Source organism: Polyodon spathula, chromosome 3 (assembly GCF_017654505.1).
Source record: "Polyodon spathula isolate WHYD16114869_AA chromosome 3, ASM1765450v1, whole genome shotgun sequence".
NCBI lineage: Eukaryota > Metazoa > Chordata > Actinopteri > Acipenseriformes > Polyodontidae > Polyodon > Polyodon spathula.
Window position 1 is genome coordinate 91,456,250 of NC_054536.1, and position 19,952 is coordinate 91,476,201.

Sequence of the window (19,952 nt, forward strand, 5' to 3'; positions counted from 1 at the left end):
TTTTGCATACTACAAATGGGATTCAGTGTGGGTTTTCTTGAGTAATGGCTTCCTTCTTGCCACCCTACCATACAGGCCAGATTTGTGGAGTGATTGGGATATTGTTGTCGCATGCATTCTTTGACCAGTCTTGGCCATAAAAGCCTGTAGCTCTTGCAAAGTTGCCATTGGCCTCTTGGTAGCCTCTCTGATCAGTCTCCTTCTTGCTCGGTTATCCAGTTTGGGAGGGACAGCCTGATCTAGGCAGGGTCTTGGTGGTGTCATACATCTTCCACTTCATAATATCCCTTAATAATCAAGGGATATTCAAGGCCTTTGATATTTTTTTATACCCATCCCCTGATCTGTGCCTTTCAACAACTTTGTCCCGGTTCAACAACTTTGTCCCAGAGTTCTTTTGAAAACGCCTTGGTACTCATGGTTGAGTCTTTGCTTTGACATCCACTACCCAGCAGAGGGAACCAACAAGAACTGATTAATTTATGCTGAAATCATGTGAATCACTACAATTTAACACAGGTGGAGGCCACATAACTTGGGGGGGAGGGGCTCATTCACAAATTGTAATCTGCAAATTAAGGGCTAGTACTGCAAAAACCCAGTACTGCAGCTAGTACAAATCTCTGATTAGGTGGCTTTTCACTAACTCTGCCACATACTGGGCACTTTGGTTATTACGGCTGATAAATTTGCTAATATTTACATGTATCATATAGTATCTTCAGATAAATAACCTGGCTCAATCTAAATTGTTGTTATAGACTAACTTCACTTTAGCCCATGAAAAAATGGCTGTTCCAGGTGAGAATTCCCTAACAGTGCCTGTCAGCTTTGGTAAATTTCTCATAATTTCAGCTCAGCGAACCATAATTAATCCTTTGTTGAATTATTAAGACAGAATGCAATGGTCCTATGTGTTTCTGGACTAACATTTGGGTTATAGAAATCCCATCAGCTACACGCCTTTCAGCAGCAAGAAAACGGAGGGTTTAACTTGTATGCCTTGTTTAGTTTTTGTTTAGTTTTGTTTTTGCATTGCCTCAGTCTTTTCGATTGGGTAATAGCACCAGGTGTACGTGACACTGTGGGATGCAATCCACACTTTTGTTTTCTTCCTTCATGTAAAAAACTTGCAGTTTGTAGAGTCAATGAAACAGTATGAGGTGCACTTAAGTTCTCCGTAAGACCTAGGAAACAAGAAGAAGAACATGTTTTATATTCCTCGTTACCAGGTCAAATTCTTGCAACACCACTGTTATGGCCAAAAGTGTTGCATCACCTTGAATTTTAGGATTGAGGCATAAAGTACGGCCACTGTTTGGCAATTAAAGCTGATGTTTCTATTGAATCTGTCTAAAGGGTTGTTCACTGCTGGGTTTTTTTTTGTAGAAAAAAATAAGTTTTGTAGAAGTAAATAAGTAATCATTTTTTTGTGGTTGCCTGTCTTCACTTGCCACCAACACTAGGCTCCAAACAGCAAAAGCGAAGTGATAATGGTCAGTGTGCAATGTGCATACAGCTATGGCCAAAGGTTTTGCAACACCTAGAATTTTAAGTTTGGGTGCTTTTACCTTATATATATATATATATATATATATATATATATATATATATATATATATATATATATATATATATATATATTACTGTGAAAAAGTATTTGCCCCCTGTCTGATTTTCTGCATTTTTGCACATTTTTCACATTGAGTTTGGTCAGATCTTTTTGTGGGTTGTAGTAGTATATAGAGGGAGTCTGAGAGAAAAAAATGACACCAAAGTTTGGTGCTTCTTTCATTTGTTTGGTGTGCAAGATAATCAAACATGCAATCTTCAGGTGTGAAAAAGTTATTGCCCTCCTAGTTAACTCAACCCAATTAAAGGGGTAATTACGGTCAGCTGTTTGAATACTTTGGTTAACAATCAGGCCTGATTTGGGCCAACTCTGCCCAATATAAATCTGACTAACTTTGGCCCTTACCATCAGAGTGAAGTTGTCAGCACACAAGTTCTAGAGGCACATCGTGCCACAATCAGAAGAAATTCCTGAAGCCCTCCGGAAAAAAGTTGTTGATGCCTATCAGTCTGGAAAGGGTTACAAAGCCATTTCTAAATCTCTGGGGCTCCACCAAACCACAGTCAGAGCTATATTGTCCAAATGGAGAAAGTTTGGGACAGTTGTGAATCTTCCCAGTAGTGGCCGTCCTGCCAAAATCTCTCCAAGAACAAGGCGTAAAATAGTCCAGGAAGTCACAAAGAAGACTGATCAATAACTACAGGAAGCGTTTGGTTGCAGTTATTGCTGCTAAAGGTGGCGTAACCAGTTATTGAGTCTAAGGGGGCAATTACTTTTTCACACGGGGGTATTGGGTGTTGCATAAATTTCTTTAATAAATAAATTAAATAAGTACCAAAATGTTGTGTTATTTGTTCACTCAGGGTCCCTTTTATCTAATATCAAGTTTTGGTTGAAAATCTGATAACATTCAGTGTCAAAAATATGCAAAAATGCAGAAAATAAGACGGGGCAAATACTTTTTCCCGGTACTGTGTGTGTGTGTGTGTGTGTGTGTGTATATATGTATGTATATATATATATATATATATATATATATATATATATATATATATATATATTTTTTTTTTATTTAAAATCATGTATTGCATGAAGTCTACCGGAAGCCATAATAGTAGTACAGTATTTCATGTTAGATTTCTATATGTCCCATTTTTCTACTTTGTATTCAGTTTTTTGTTAAGTGTATGGAAAACTACAAAGCGGTGTGTAATTCAATATGTTAACATAACATTATTCGGTAGATTTCATTCGACTTTATGAAACAAAATTTGTTAATTCTGTAGGGTGATGCATAACTTATGGCCACAGTGGGTCTTTTGGGCCACATCTTTCTTTGTACTAACTGTGGTCCTTCCAGGGCAGGTTACGCATGCTCAGTTCAGCATCTTTCATTAACAGTTGGATTAATAACCAGTGGCCAATGGGTCAAAGTTTAGGAACTTGTGTGAAGTCTTGCTGTGATACATTGCTTAAAAAATTGACTAATTAAATCAAGAGATATCCTTCTACAATTACAGATTTATAATCAGCAGAGGGTTGTACGTACTTATACTACTACTACTAATAATAATAATAATAATAATAATAATAATAATAATAATAATAATAATAATATTAATAACTGTACCCACCCAGGAAGATGTGCTTTGCATGTTTGATAACCAAAGTCTTTTCCATCACATTCTTCTACGCCATCATATCGATACCCATCTCCACAATAAGCATTTTTGCATTCTGAAAAAAAAAAAAACAGGCAAAATAATACAAACAATACAGTGACAGGATGGCTGGGTGGGTGAGTTACACAGGCAAGCAAAGTACTGTGGGGTGAGTCAGCAATGCGCTCGTTCTTTATTAAACAAAAATAAAGACTTTAAATAAGAAATAAAATGGCACGAGGGCCAAACAAACGCACACACACAACAAAATGTGGGACATATTCCCTGAACATGATAATAATACATGAACGTGTATTAGAAATGTAACTGGATTCCTTAATGAAACGGTGTGTCTTGAGAAGGGGGCCTCTTGCTTGCAGTCATACTGAACTACGTGACCTACTGATTAGGTGACTAGCACCTGGACTGGATTAGGCTGAACAGACAGTTGAATTATGTACAGATAATTTGCATGTGCAAAAACAATACTTTTGATGCAAGGAAGACATAAACTAGTGATGTCCCAGTGGAAAAGGACAATAAAACATCAAAGAACTGGGAGTTTAAATAGGCAAGATACACAAATGGTCTCATGAAAGTGGCTATTTAGCAGAGTGAAAAGACTAAATATCCAAGCAAAACGAAACGTTTTGCGCTCCACATCAAATGGTAAACAAGGTGCTGTCACTCTGCTAAGCAAAGCTGCAACTCAGGGATTCTGCCTAAAAGCGGACCCAAGACACTGCCTGAAATGGACCTAGGATGAGGAAGCAAGCTGCAAGCGAGTCAACGATCAAAAGCAACGAGACTGAGGCCCGGCTGAAGGACTGTCGTAAAACTTACAGAGACTATTATCAAACAAACCAGTCTAGGTCTGCTGTACACCTAAAACCACAGTATCCCTAAAGAAACTGTGCCCTGCTACCTACACAGCTAAAAGATTCAGCGAAGAGGACAGAGCAGACGGGCGCTGTTGTGGCTCCTATACTGAAGACTGAAGACTTTTTTTTGCATCTGTTTGTTGATTCTATCGAGAATTGAAAGCTTTGTGGCCGAGTTTGATCCAACGTAGGATTGAAGATTTCGTTGCTGAGAGGAGAGTTTTGTACTAGACACTTCAACAGGTCGAGTTTCCAAACCAGCAGACCAAAAGTCTAAGCTTCACGGAACTGTTGAGTGAAATTCCAGTTGCATTTCCCTTTCATGGAACTAAATTAATTAATTGTAACACATTAACATAGAATTGAACAGTTAATTATTTAGTTTGCACACTTTGCATGTGAAATAACTTAGTGCAACTTGATGAAGTAACTAAAAGCAATTTACTTCATATGGTTGTATGAAGAATTTCTTTAAAAGTAAACTTGCCATATCCTGAAAATATATACCATTTGAAGTAACTTACAAAAAAATGGATGGTGAGTAAGTAGATTCAAGAAAATGCACAGAGTCCTTTTCTTCAATCAGTTGTTAGGTTTATTGAAATATGCAGGGAGTCTGGTCCCAGGTACAGGTCAAACAGAATACTCATCATTACAATGTTTTCATGACATTAACTACCCTTCTGTATAGATGGTCAACCTCCTCTTTCTCTGACATTAACCAATTGCAAAGGTAATTTAATTTATTTGTGTGTGTGTGTGTGTGTGTGTCTGTGTGTGTAGTCTAGTGTGACAACCTCTGAACTCAGTGCATTCTTCACACTCCTGGAAACAAAAGGTCCATAAATCTGCCTTTTGTTATCTTCTTGAGACCCTTTGATCCCAGTGGCATTATCTCTTTCGATCTCTCTGAAGTCTTTAGAGCCTGGCCCCTTCTAGTCCACAGCATTGTTATCTTGTTAGCTTGCAGTCAATGTTGGGCAAGAAGCTTGTAGACGCAACGTCTCTATCAATTGTTAGCAGTACATGCAATTTGAACCAAACAGTCTGCTATCTGCAATATTAGTCTCCTTTCAGAAAAGAACACCAGTATAGCTCTGCCAGTCCACATGCGTAGCAAACTGCTAATCAATTCTCGATCCATGTTTTCCAACACCATTAATAAGCTTAATCCTCAAATTGGCAAAACAAATAGCAAATCTGAAGACTGACACATTCCACACAAATATTTCTGGCAGGGAAGTTTAACTTCATCCCTGCCAAACAAAACAACAATATTAATAAAACATTGTTTTTAACAAACCTAAAACAATACATTGAAATATAATAATAATAATAATAATAATAATAATAATGGAAGAGGTAAAACCCTCTTCACACTGGTGGTGTGGTAAGCAAGAGATGATCTCAGTAAGAGCAGTCCCAGCAGCTGTGGGGTCAGCAAGGGAATGTGGAAATTGACTCATTTTCTGCTTGCATGGCCCTGTCGCTTTGCAACTAACCAGTCAGGAACCAGGAGTGCTTGTCTTTCATGTGGACACGGTAATGGAAGAGGAAGTCATTACTGTCTAAGGGTGTGCGATAATACCGATATACTATATTGTGAAATTCATCAGGCAATACAATAATCTGTATTTGAACAGCAATACCAATATTTTTTGTTTAACTGATTCAAGGAAACATCTGCAGAAAAATGCCGGCTATTATCTCGCGAGATAATCACTTCCTGTGAAAACTAGTAATATGACCATTGCTAACACAAAAGAAAATATGGCAGAAGCACACAGAAATTTTGAGCTGCTTAAATTCTGCAAAGCAAAGTCACATATGTGGAATCGTTTCCTAATAAAAAAAAAAAATCTAAAAGGATGGCTGTATCGCATCAAACGGTGCGGTATGTTGTTTATGCAAGGCTGAAGTAAAATATGCTGGTGTTGTCATGGCAAATGTCGCTCTCCCCTTAGAGTCACGTGGTGATTTCGTTTCGCAATTCAGACTAAACAGAGTAACAAAAATATATTCTAGCTCTTCTTCTTTATCATCTCTGGACGCTTTACATTGCATTGATCTGCGTGCAACTAAATACATAACCTTAACAGTAAGAAAAAAACAACATAAAATATGGCTAATTACTATCTATCTATCTATCTATCTATCTATCTATCTATCTATCTATCTATCTATCTATCTATCTATCTAGTATAATTAAACCATAAATATCTGTCTGTGCATGTATACATATTTACGCGTAACTCAGTTATTATTTGTAGTATTTTTTTTTTACTTATCCACAATGTTTTATAATTTTCTCTTTACATCCTAGCCTTGTATTTAATGTACTGGTATTATGCTTTATTTTTCACTGTATTTAATGTTTTATACTTTTTTTTTTTTTTTTTTTTTACTGTATCTTGTAAAGCGCTTTGAGATAGTGGTCCACTATGAAAGGTGCTATATAAAATAAAGATTGATTGATTGATTGTTATTATATTGAAAAATCCGAACCTACTTTGAAGACATTTTAACTCATACATTTTAATAATTCAGAGGACTTGTGATACCCAGTACCCAGCAGGAAACAATTCAGAGGACTTGTGATACCGAGTACCCAGCAGGAAACAATTCAGAGGACCCACGATACTGAGAACCCAGCAGGAAACAATTCAGAATACCCACGACACAGAGTACCCAGCAGGAAACAATTCAGAATACCCGCGATACCGAGTACCCAGCAGGAAACAATTCAGAGGACCCACGATACCGAGTACCCAGCAGGAAACAATTCAGAGGACCCGCGACACAGAGTACCCAGCAGGAAACAATTCAGAGGACCCGCGACACAGAGTACCCAGCAGGAAACAATTCAGAGGACCCGCGACACAGAGTACCCAGCAGGAAACAATTCAGAGGACCCACGACACAGAGTACCCAGCAGGAAACAATTCAGAATACCCGCGACACAGAGTACCCAGCAGGAAACAATTCAGAGGACTTGTGATACCGAGTACCCAGCAGGAAACAATTCCGAGGACCTGCGACACAGAGTACCCAGCAGGAAACAATTCAGAGGACCCGCGACACAGAGTACCCAGCAGGAAACAATTCCGAGGACCTGCGACACAGAGTACCCAGCAGGAAACAATTCAGAATACCCGCGACACAGAGTACCCAGCAGGAAACAATTCAGAGGACTTGTGATACCGAGAACCCAGCAGGAAACAATTCAGAATACCCGCGATACCGAGTACCCAGCAGGAAACAATTCAGAGGACCCGCGATACCGAGTACCCAGCAGGAAACAATTCAGAGGACCCGCGACACAGAGTACCCAGCAGGAAACAATTCAGAGGACCCGCGACACAGAGTACCCAGCAGGAAACAATTCAGAGGACCCGCGACACAGAGTACCCAGCAGGAAACAATTCAGAGGACCCGCGACACAGAGTACCCAGCAGGAAACAATTCAGAGGACCCGCGACACAGAGTACCCAGCAGGAAACAATTCAGAGGACCCGCGACACAGAGTACCCAGCAGGAAACAATTCAGAGGACCCGCGACACAGAGTACCCAGCAGGAAACAATTCAGAATAACCCGCGACACAGAGTACCCAGCAGGAAACAATTCAGAGGACTTGTGATACCGAGAACCCAGCAGGAAACAATTCAGAATACCCGCGATACCGAGTACCCAGCAGGAAACAATTCAGAGGACCCGCGACACAGAGTACCCAGCAGGAAACAATTCAGAGGACCCGCGACACAGAGTACCCAGCAGGAAACAATTCAGAGGACCCGCGACACAGAGTACCCAGCAGGAAACAATTCAGAGGACCCGCGACACAGAGTACCCAGCAGGAAACAATTCAGAGGACCCGCGATACCGAGAACCCAGCAGGAAACAATTCAGAATACCCGCGATACCATAGAGTACCCAGCAGGAAACAATTCAGAGGACCCGCGACACAGAGTACCCAGCAGGAAACAATTCAGAGGACTTGTGATACCGAGAACCCAGCAGGAAACAATTCAGAATACCCGCGATACCGAGTACCCAGCAGGAAACAATTCAGAATAACCGCGACACAGAGTACCCAGCAGGAAACAATTCAGAGGACGATACCGAGAACCCAGCAGGAAACAATTCAGAATACCCGCGATACCGAGTACCCAGCAGGAAACAATTCAGAGGACTTGTGATACCGAGAACCCAGCAGGAAACAATTCAGAATACCGACAATACCGAGTACCCAGCAGGAAACAATTCGGAGGACCTGCGACACAGAGTACCCAGCAGGAAACAATTCAGAATAACCGCGACACAGAGTACCGAGCAGGAAACAATTCCGAGGACCTGCGACACAGAGCACCCAGCAGGAAACAATTCATAATACCCACGATACCGAGTACCCAGCAGGAAACAATTCAGAGGACTTGTGATACCGAGTACCCAGCAGGAAACAATTCAGAATACCCGCGACACAGAGTACCCAGCAGGAAACAATTCAGAAGACCCGCGACACAGAGTACCCAGCAGGAAACAATTCAGAGGACCCGCGACACAGAGTACCCAGCAGGAAACAATTCCGAGGACCTGCGACACAGAGTACCCAGCAGGAAACAATTCAGAGGACCCGCGACACAGAGTACCCAGCAGGAAACAATTCAGAGGACCCGCGACACAGAGTACCCAGCAGGAAACAATTCAGAGGACCCGCGACACAGAGTACCCAGCAGGAAACAATTCAGAGGACTTGCGATACCGAGTACCCAGCAGGAAACAATTCAGAATACCCGCGATACAGAGTACCCAGCAGGAAACAATTCAGAGGACTTGTGATACCGAGTACCCAGCAGGAAACAATTCAGAGGACCTGCGACACAGAGTACCCAGCAGGAAACAATTCAGAGGACCCGCGACACAGAGTACCCAGCAGGAAACAATTCAGAGGACCCGCGACACAGAGTACCCAGCAGGAAACAATTCAGAGGACCCGCGACACAGAGTACCCAGCAGGAAACAATTCAGAGGACCCGCGACACAGAGTACCCAGCAGGAAACAATTCAGAGGACCTGCGACACAGAGCACCCAGCAGGAAACAATTCATAATACCCACGATACCGAGTACCCAGCAGGAAACAATTCAGAGGACCCACGATACTGAGAACCCAGCAGGAAACAATTCAGAATAACCACGATACCGAGTACCCAGCAGGAAACAATTCCGAGGACCTGCGACACAGAGTACCCAGCAGGAAACAATTCAGAGGACCCACGACACAGAGTACCCAGCAGGAAACAATTCAGAGGACCCACGACACAGAGTACCCAGCAGGAAACAATTCTCGGAGGTTACAATACCACAGATGTACAACAAAGCCAGGGCCAAAGTGAAAGCTGAATTGCAGACTGCTAAACAAGTGTAAACTGATAATGGCTGGCATTTATTCACACGTGTTGAGTTCAGAAAAAAAAAACATGTTTATTATAAAATGAAAATAAAGATATTATGTATAACAAAAATTACATTTAAAATCAATGTTTTTAGAGAATTTTAAATAGCTAATTCAGTGTTTTTGAAGTATGCAAAATTGCAATATGCATACAAATTTGATTAATAACTGTTTAGTTCTCATTCTGGTAACAATAAAATCAACATCAGCATCATTCAGCATTGAATTCCAATATGTATCACAATACATATTGCAATATTGTCTTCAGTATTGCAATATATTGCAATACAGATCCTCAGTCCCAATATCCGCCCCTATTATTGTCGCATTGGATGTGATTCCTCGAGCAAAAAAATTAAAAATGACCATCAGCTCTGTAACTTACTGATGCAGCCATCTGTAACGACCTTGTTACCATCATCACAGTCCTCTCCATTGTGCTCCTGAACTAACCCATCCCCACAGACGCCTTCGGGATCTGGGGGGTTCTCAATATGCTGGAAGGGTGAGAACTGAAATAACAAGAGACCAATTTTCATTTTAATTGCACTTATAATCAATGACAACGAAAGAATACTCCCATCTCCAAGCTATTATAAATTTAAGTAACGTATTATAATTTAACCAAACTTGTCTTTTACATGCCACCAGTATTAAATCTAATGATAAAACACTTCGTACAAGCGTCTGTTTATACTAATCATTTCACATGCAGTTTAGATAAAGGGCGGATACAATATAGAATTTCCTGTTACAGTTATAAAGGCGTATTTTCACAAAATACCTGAATTGGAAGCCATTTTTCAGTGTCCTTAAAATAAAGCGACTTCTGATCTCTACTGAATGCCAGCGCATTATCAGTCTTCAGCCTTTCCAGTTCTTCTAGATTATTCACCACGAATATCTACACCAGCAAAAAAAAGGCAGCGTGTCAGCTAACAGTCTCCCATACGTAAAGGAAAAATACTGAAAATATATGGTTAAAAAACATTAGTATATTTAGGTCTTCTGTTTTTCGGTTGTTATTCATTGTATTTTTTGATACTTATTTTTAACTATTTTTGTTGTTGTACATTTCGCCACAGTTTGCAATTCTGGTTTAAATTCCACCAGCGTGTAAATACTGTGGATGTCTCACACATACCGCTGGGACTTTGGGGTAATTGGCTGCAGGTGGGGGCACCTCATAGGGGGGGTGGATCATGCTCACTGGTGGGTTGCAGAAACACTGACCAGGGCGTCCCTGAGATCCTCTGTCACCCTTTGGTCCAACTCTGACATGCCCTTGGAATAAAGAGTATAACAATAAGCAAATAAATTGTTTGTTTTTTAATAATTCATTTGCTGCTTTGAAGAGGAACTTTATAAGCTTGTGTGTCCACATAAACAGATTCTCAAAAAAAAAAAAAACCTTGTGTGACAGGTACAGTGTGTATATATTCACACATTCCTGAAGTGAAATAAATCGAAGTATGCAAATGAGCATATAAGCTTTTAATGTTGTTTTCAAATGAATGCAAACATACTGGTAAAAATGGGGCACTTATTTTATTAAATTAATCTAAATATCGCCATTACTAGATAATTATCATAAAGCCCTTTGTGTTCCAAGGTTTTACAAATCTGACAGTGCATGCAGTGTTTCTGTTGAGATCACTGAATAGAGCCCATAGTCTCTCCACCTGTACTGCTATGTTTGGGTGGTATCAGTTGGCCCTATCCGAAGCAGCCTGCCAGGAAGGACACCTACAGCTTCTTGGCTGCAAGTCTTCTATAAACAGCTGTTAAACATTAAATTTCACCTCAACTTCCAAGTCCCTCCCCCTCCAGAAAAAGCAAATAAACTCTCCAGTGACAAAGCCATGAGTGTGTGGAATCAGATCCCAGCAGGAATTAAAAGCTTGGCTATTATTACACTCTGACTTTATTATTACACTCTGACTTGCACAGTTTTAAAGGTGAATTGCTAAAACTGGATTGTAAATGTTTCTTCCTAACGTAATTTCGAATGTCTTGAATGTTGGACTACCTTACCTTAGGTAAGTTAGTCTGAGATCAGCGCTTATTAGGTTCGGCGAAACCAGACTTGAAAGTCAAAATATCGGCCCATTAAATCTTCACAACAGAAATATAACATTTGCACTCATGCCATGCAACATACTTCTATTAAAAAGGTAGTAAACATGGAGAAGTGGAAAAGCTATCCTGGTGCAGCAGTGAATTCACAGTTTGGCAGTGCCTGACTTCTTAGTAAGTTCTTGCTTGTAACTCATCACTGGGTAAAATGAGCCAAACTGATGTCATCTAGACCCTGACGGCAATTGTCATTTTAATCAGTGACATAATGTTTCACACCTCTGTAAGGATTTCCTTTGCTCTATCAATCAGGGTTTAAGCCCTGCATGTGTCTGCCTGAGCTCACAAGGTGCCTGGCTGGTTGAGTTGCGCTGTAGCATGGTGAGGAGAAGCAGTCTCTACAGGTTTTGCCTCCCTACTAATTCTGTAAGTTCTACAGATAGCCATGCAGTCACATCGGAATGATTTTGGAATTGTAATTTAATTCATTTGATGTAAGTAGCAATACAATAATGCATAGCTAATGAAAAGCCCAGCTGGGTAATGCAGAATTAAAGCGGGCGATATTAAGATCTGCCACTGTTTAGATCATATATACCAGGTCGCTCATATGACTAGGATTAAATGCTGAATCATTTATTCTTATTTACTTCAGATGAATTCAATTATGTGGTTCTGTTATTTATGCTCAGTAATGTTAATGATAACTTAAAATGTCTTAAACTTGGTAGTCAGATGTAACCAGTGCCCACTTCATAGAAGCACCTTCAAGCAGATATATTTACCAGGATCTATAATATATTGTTTACATACCTGCTCCAGGAAGTCCTGGTGGGCCCGGGTGCCCAGCGGGACCAGGAGGACCCACAGGGCCTAGCGGTCCTGATGCACCAATGTTACCCATTACTCCCTGCAGGTGAGCAGACAGTACAGTATGTGACATTCAGAACAGAGACAACAGCACATCATACCACCATGAGCTTTAATGGGGCATTGGCTATGTTATTTACTAGGCACTAATCTATAAAAACTCTTCTGGTGACACACATGCTGTCCCACTAAAGGGTTTGGAGCAACAGCTTCAGATATTCACAGAAGATAACAAGGGCAGACTTCTCAGTACAAATCTTGTGTGAGGTACAGTGAGTATATATTTATATATTCTTGAATTGAAATTAATTTTAAAAATTAGTGCAAATTGGTGTAAAAGCTTTCAATAACGCTTTCAAAAGAAAATGTCAATAGACAGGGCCCTTATTTTACTTCACAACGTACTGCACTGCTTACTGCACATTTCAATTATCATTTTATGTTTTAGCAGGATACTTTACTGCAGTTACATTAGAAGTTTACACAAATATATGTTGTGGTGGGAGCCTAACCCCCCCCTATGGGTGCAAACTAAGTCACAGCACTTAAAGGTGAGTTTGTTGGACATGCAGCGATCTTTCAAGAAATATCTAAATCAGTGACCCTCTGCAGCAACCAGCAATGTCCAAAAAACAGCAACTCATTCCTACATTGAGCTGAGCCTGAACACCAAAGGCAGCACAGAGGCCATTCATTTGAATTACGTATTTGCTATGACTATGGCTTAATTAACATAAGTATTGTACATACCGCTTTTAAAACTTGTAGTAAGTAAGGTAAACAGCAGTCCAATTTGTTATTATTGGTTTTCCTTCAACACAGTGCACTGTGCCAGTGTGTGAAAAAGGAGCCATAACGCACAAGCAGCCACCCAGTGGAAAAGGCATTTTTCTATGTAACTGTATAACTGTGAAAGTGACATTTAAGATTCCAATTGTGTCAACACAGAAATCATGGAATATTGTTAAATGATTTCAGCAAAAAATTACTATATTTTAGTAAGGGTGCCCTAAACAAATATAAGACCAGATCAAATTTGAATCTGGTAATATAATCATTTAATGTGTTAAAACTGGTGCTTGAAAAGCATTTACAGAATTATTAAGCTGAATCTAAAAATGGAAGAGGAAGTGAAGGGTCCTGACTAAATTAGCTTAAGGGCCATTAGTAACATGGCTGTACTGTATTACATTAAGCAGACATGGGTACAGGAAATAGGCTAATGTGTCAGAAGAGTGAAATTAAATTGTATGCTAAAATTACAGTAGCCCTCCCTTCTGATAATGTCATATTGCCAGTTACCTTGCTGGTCTGAGTGGGGTAAAGCAGTGGACCATAATTCAGCACACCTTTTATTTATGTTGGAAACATCTATGGGTTGAAACAGTGCCCCTGAAGAAAAATATAATAATAATTTCCTCATGTTAAAATACACCTGTCAATCTTACCTCAGCCTTTGCAGAGTAATATTATTATTAAAATATTATATTAGTTTGCCAGCTACTGATGTTGGAATACAAACAGTTGACAAATTCAATTTCCATAGGTGTCTTGTTTATCATAGCAAATCTCACTCTTTAGTATGTTGTTCAGCGAGCAAGTAACTATATATAACTGTCTCGAGAGCGGGATTATGTTTCCATATTTTCAGTAGATAGAGCTGTCATTTCATTGATGCAATAACTGCCTTGTTTAGCAGGAAAATCATTGGCTGGGCCTGTTAACCAACAAGTACAGCTTTAACTGGAGTCTTATGTAGCTTGTGTCTAATGTAGGACTTGTTACTTCCCTAAACATTAAACTAATTGGCAGAGTATTTGTCAGGTTTCTAAAGTAAAAAATGGGACTATAACACAAAACTACTTAGGACTAATTTCTGTGCAGCTGTGCTACAATATCGCTTTCCATTGTACACTGAAGAAATAATTCATTGTAGTTTACTACTTTCTTCCATGGCCTTCTGTTTCAGAAAGCAGACAGGAAAATAGATGCTTCTACATATACATGATAGCGGGTGCAATGAATTGGCATCTCAGCCCATTGAATTACATGGAAGTCAAAGGCTGGACGCGAGCCGCAAACAATACAGTACGGTTCAAAGGCTTACCATTCAACTAAAGAACAAATTCTCGTCAAGAGCCAAGTATGGGTCACATGCTGATGGCAGTAATATGAACTCATCAGCCAATAGGAGGAGATTCATTACATCGGTATTATTGGCTGCAATTTGTTATCTTTTTGGCTTTACTTTTTTTTGCAGAGTTGCAGAATTGTAACACTGCATGCATCTGTAATGCACATGGACTGCAAGGTAAAATACTCAATAACAGTCCCTCTAGTAAGTTGACCCACCTCCATCCTCCCAAAGAAACAAAAAACAAAGATGCTTATTCACAATTACAACATGATTTATAGCTACTCTATAGCTGTGACACAATGAAATCTGCAATCCTTTCTAAGAATGTACCTCAAAATACCTGAGCCGTAGTTCCTACTAAGCCATTCGTTGTAATATAGTGACACTCTATTAGACTTGCATTGCTGTTAAGCAACATCATATTACAGTGTTTAAAAAAAAAAGGAAGAAAATATATATATATATATATATATATATATATATATATATATATATTGTGAGCAGGGAGAGGGTTAATTTCCTCCCTGCTAGAAAAAAAAAACACAGGCAAATGCGCATTTGTTTGTTTTTATTGTTTAATTACACCATGTAACAAATTTCCTGGGTAGTAAGTGTTATTTCCTAATTGCTTATGTCTCAAAAGTATAGAACATGGCTATTATTCCCCACAAACTTTGCTTTTGTGACCAGGACAGTGATTTTGAAATTTATCTATTTTCGAGAACATTCCAGATAGATTCAGTGCTGAGTAAACTTGGAGTAACTTCTAGAACATTCTAAAACTTTCCAGTAATATAAATAGTAGTATAAATACAGGGGCCTTAAGCCCACCAGTTCAGTTTAGTTCCAGCTGCCTAAGTGGATATATATCTGCATTTTTCTGAGATGGCATCAAGAGGCTGCAAGCATCTGGCAGACGCATTTTTCTATGTCTGCGGCCAATTTATCAAGATGAGCGAAAAAGTACTCCGTGGAAGCATCTGCTAAGATGTGTGAGGCCTACAAGGTATATTTCGGCATGCCTGTCGGGGATCAAGACAAACCCTGGGCACCTCATTTCACCTGCGAGCACTGAAAAAAGATGGACAATTGTTGCTCGGGATTTTATGTTATAAAATTTGTAAATTTTTTAAATTGTAAAAGTTTTTAATTTTAAAATGTTTTATAATTTTCAATGTTATTGAAAAAATATATCATATATGAAAAATGTTGCGAGAATCTCTTACACATTAGTCATGGGTGAAATAAATGTATTTTTGTAGGATGGTACAGAGGGGAAAAGAGAGCCATGAAGTTTGCTATCCCAAGAATTTGGCGGGAACCCACTGACCACTCAAGCAACATCTACTTCTTCATGGTGGACCCTTCCAAACGTCAGACTGGCAAGAATGCACCTGCTATCACGTATCCGGACCTTCCTTCATCCATCGCCCCGGTGCCACACTGCCATGAGCTCCCCGTACCCACTCCTCCGGAGAGAGAGCAGCCGTCTTTAGAAGAGAGCAGCAAGTCAGAGAGCGAGGAAGACGTTGTAGATCCAGATGACAATTTCAGAGGTGGAGCTGAGGAGAGAAACCCATACTACCCCAACCAAAAAGACCTCAACGACTTGATTAGAGATCTTGGTCTCACCAAGTCCAATGCCGAGCTTTTGACGTCTAGGCTCAAGCAATGGAACTTGTTGGATGAAAGTGTGCAAGTCGCAGATCAGAGGAAGCGTCACCAACCTTTTTCCAGCTTCTTCGTCAAGATGGGCTCTGCTTCTGCCACAATGTGACCAGTCTGTTCGAGGCAATTGGAATCGCCTGTAACCAGAATGAGTGGCGCCTCTTCATTGACAGCTCATCCAGGAGCCTCAAAGCCGTGCTGCTCCATAATGGTAACAAGTACCCGTCTCTTCCCCTGGCTCACTCGGTGCACCTCAAAGAGGATTACAACAGCATCAAGACCTTGCTGGACGCCTTGAAGTATGATGAGTACGGCTGGGAGGTCATAGGAGACTTCAAAATGGTGGCATTCCTGATGGGTCTCCAAGGCGGTTTTACCAAGTTTCCCTGCTATCTTTGCCTTTGGGACAGCAGGGACACCAAGGCGCACTACCACAGGCGGGACTGGCCACAGCGGACCGAGTTCTCTGTGGGGAGGAACAACATCAAGTGGGAGCCACTGGTGGACCCCCGGAAGGTGCTGATGCCACCACTGCACATCAAATTGGGCCTTATGAAACAATTTGTCAGAGCTCTAGATAAGGAGTCGGCATAAGTACCTTCAAGACTTCTTCCCTAAGCTGTCTGAGGCAAAGGTCAAAGCCGGTGTCTTCGTCGGACCACAGATAAAGAAGATCCTGGAGTGCAGTGAATTCTCCAAGAAGCTCACTAGTAAGGAGAAAGCGGCTTGGAACAGCTTTGTCGCAGTGGTTCGGGGCTTCCTGGGCAATCACAAGGCCGAAAGCTATGTGGAACTGATTGAGACTCTGGTGAAGAACTACTCTGCAATGGGCTGTAGGATGTCCCTCAAAGTCCATATCCTTGATGCTTATCTTGATAAATTCAAGGAGAACATGGGAGCGTACTCGGAGGAGCAAGGCAAGCGCTTCCACCAGGATATACTGGACTTTGAACGCCGCTAACAAGGACAGTATAACGAGAACATGATGGGAGACTACATTTGGGGGCTGATTCGTGAAAGTGATTTACAGTATAATCGTAAATCTCGAAAAACTACTCACTTCTAAATCTTCTATAGTCATTTTTGTATTACTTTAGTATAAATACATGTTAATTTGGATTCATATGTTGTTTTTTTCTGACTTTATGTGAACGAAAAGACACAAATTCGCCCGTTTTCTCATTGGAAATAGGTACATTTCAAAATATCACTGTCCTGGCCACAAAAGCAAAGTTTGTGGGGAATAATAGCCATTTTCTATGCTTTTGAGGCATAAGCAATTAGGAAATAACACTTACTACCCAGGAACAAAAATTGTGTTACATAGTGTTATCACTTGCACCTGGGGATCATTTCAAATTAGGACCAGGTGCAGGGTTTAAATAGTCAGCAGCCAGTATACTCGGGGCTGCTGAGTAGAAGGTGTGCACTGCTTCCAAGCAGTCCAAGTAAAGTAAGTGCTGTGTTAAACCGGTGTGGTTTGTTTGGTGCTGTTTTATGTCAGGTAAATGGCTTAGCCGTCTTGCGTGTTAGTCAGACACCTGTTAATGTATAGTCAGAGCTTCAAAACTGAGTTAGGTTTTGTTTTGGTTTTGTTTCTTTATTTGTGTTTATTAAAAAGTGTGCGTAAGCGCTGAAAAATTCCATTTCCGTGTCTGGGTCTACATTTTTAAAGGAGCACCGAACTGGTGGTGAGGTGCAATTCTATCACAATATATGCATGTATGCCCTTTTCAAACACCAAAACAAAAGTGCATAAAAAAACAAGCTATACCCTTATATGCTGAACTTGCAGATTCTACCCGGTGGCTGACAGACAGTGTCCGATCATTTCTACAGCATTTGACAGTATATTTTGTTTACATTATTCAAGTTTTACCTAAAGGCACACAGACACAGCCCAACTTGAAAACTTGCTTTACTGCAACTACAGCAATAAGAAGTCATTTTTAAAACTATTTTACAGCTATGGAGTAATATATAAATACATAAATGAGACTGCACCTCAAAACCAAAGTAACTTCCATGCATTCACGTTCAAAAGGGACTCCATTAATAACGTTATTCTTGTAAGGGATATTAAAAAGCTGTACAGCAGTGTATTCTTACTTGTTTCCCCCTCTTTCCTGGTCTTCCGGTTGGACCGCGGTGACCTACTATCCCAGGCTCTCCCTTAGGACCCATTTCTCCCTTTAATAAACAGAAGCAAAGCAGAGTCACATACCGCAGCTTTACTGCATCAATTTAACAACAAGCCTAAGGGTCTATTAGAGTATGTGGGTACAGGATTAATGCAGAGCGGTTTAATCAAATGAGCAATTAGGCCCATGAGCTATGCTCAGGCAGACAGTTGTTGACAACATGGCCAGAGGTTTCCTATCATGTGGTTACAGGATGGTTTCAGAAAAGACAATGATAGCCAGTGTCCCACTGGTTGGTGCCTCAGTGTTTTGTGTCTGCGACTGGTGATCTGGGCTGCACTGTATTGTCACAGAACATCATAAGCCCTGTGTGTGGTTTAAATGGATCATCAGAACTTGAACAAGCTGCTCTTCAATTTTATCATTTTTTTTATTTATATTATCTTGCTGTTCAGTACTAAAGAGATCTATCTTAATTATGTACTGACCTTCTGTCCCAGCATTCCAGGATAGCCCATGTTGCCCTAGAAGAAAAACATATTGCATGTCACTACTTATGAGAGAATTGGTTTAAAAAACTATGGCACTTGTGTGAGTCCTATTATATGGTGGTATTTAATCAAACATTCCAGCAGTATATAGTATATGTGTTGTTGTGACGGAAACATGAGTTCTGGTGATGAATCTTCCTCCCGACCTGTGAGGGCGCTAAAGAACGAGAGGAGAAGTATCTGGAAGGGCTGGCCTGACAGTTTGTTTCGGGGTCAGGGAAGTGGGTCAGCCTGGAAAGAAGCGCGACTCTGTTGTAAGACCGTATTGATTTGAAAGGTAAACAAGAGGCAGCTGCAAGTAATAAGGCAGCTGCAACCGTTTACCTAGATATCATGCGGGATTACATATAGGGGACAGGGTAACGCTGATCTTTTCCTTCGTTTGGGTAACGTGAGGAGAGAAGGACTGAGAGAGGAGCTCTCAGAGTGTATTGCGTGTTGTGTGTTGTCTTTATAATTGTCTGTCTTTTTCGCACCACTAGACAGTTAACGCACACCTCCGGAGCTGTCGCCACGTAAAGCACTATCCGGAGCACCACTGCACAGAGCACCTGCATGTTTGAATATCACCCAGGACTGGTGACCGTGCCTTTGTTTGTGTGTGAGACTGTACTGTGTTCACCATCCCCACGCTTTACACATTGTTGTGTACTGCCGGGGATTTATTATTTGACGGTCACCAGACCTGGAAACAGCACAAATAAACACTTGTTCACTGAATCACTGTTGTCTGTTCATCACTCCTGCATCGCATCACCGCATCACCGCATCACCGCTACCCCTGTTCCCCTTATCAACCACTTTGCCACAGTTGTACATAATAAAGTAATGTAACGGCACAGTATTACCATTGTTAATCTACCACTTAGCAGAACAGTGTTATACAAAGCCGCTGATCATTCAGGAAGTCTGGATCCCTGGCTTCTTAGGAAATGGGCTTA

The 19,952-nt window shown here is 40.6% G+C and overlaps 1 protein-coding gene across 2 annotated transcripts in view; it reads right to left on the bottom strand.

The window, feature by feature from the left end:
- Positions 1-387: 387 nt before the first annotated feature.
- colq (collagen-like tail subunit (single strand of homotrimer) of asymmetric acetylcholinesterase) overlaps positions 388-19,952 on the bottom strand; it is a 45,656-nt gene continuing 26,091 nt past the window's right edge. For both annotated transcript variants that reach the window (XM_041246387.1, XM_041246386.1), the window contains exons 10-17: positions 18,949-18,984; positions 18,429-18,509; positions 12,458-12,554; positions 10,713-10,852; positions 10,353-10,472; positions 9,954-10,080; positions 3,208-3,310; positions 388-1,187 (exon numbers count right to left, since the gene is read on the bottom strand). In XM_041246387.1, coding sequence (XP_041102321.1) covers positions 1,118-1,187; positions 3,208-3,310; positions 9,954-10,080; positions 10,353-10,472; positions 10,713-10,852; positions 12,458-12,554; positions 18,429-18,509; positions 18,949-18,984 — 774 coding nt within the window. In that variant the 3' untranslated portion in view covers positions 388-1,117. The remainder of the gene's footprint in view (positions 1,188-3,207; positions 3,311-9,953; positions 10,081-10,352; positions 10,473-10,712; positions 10,853-12,457; positions 12,555-18,428; positions 18,510-18,948; positions 18,985-19,952) is intronic.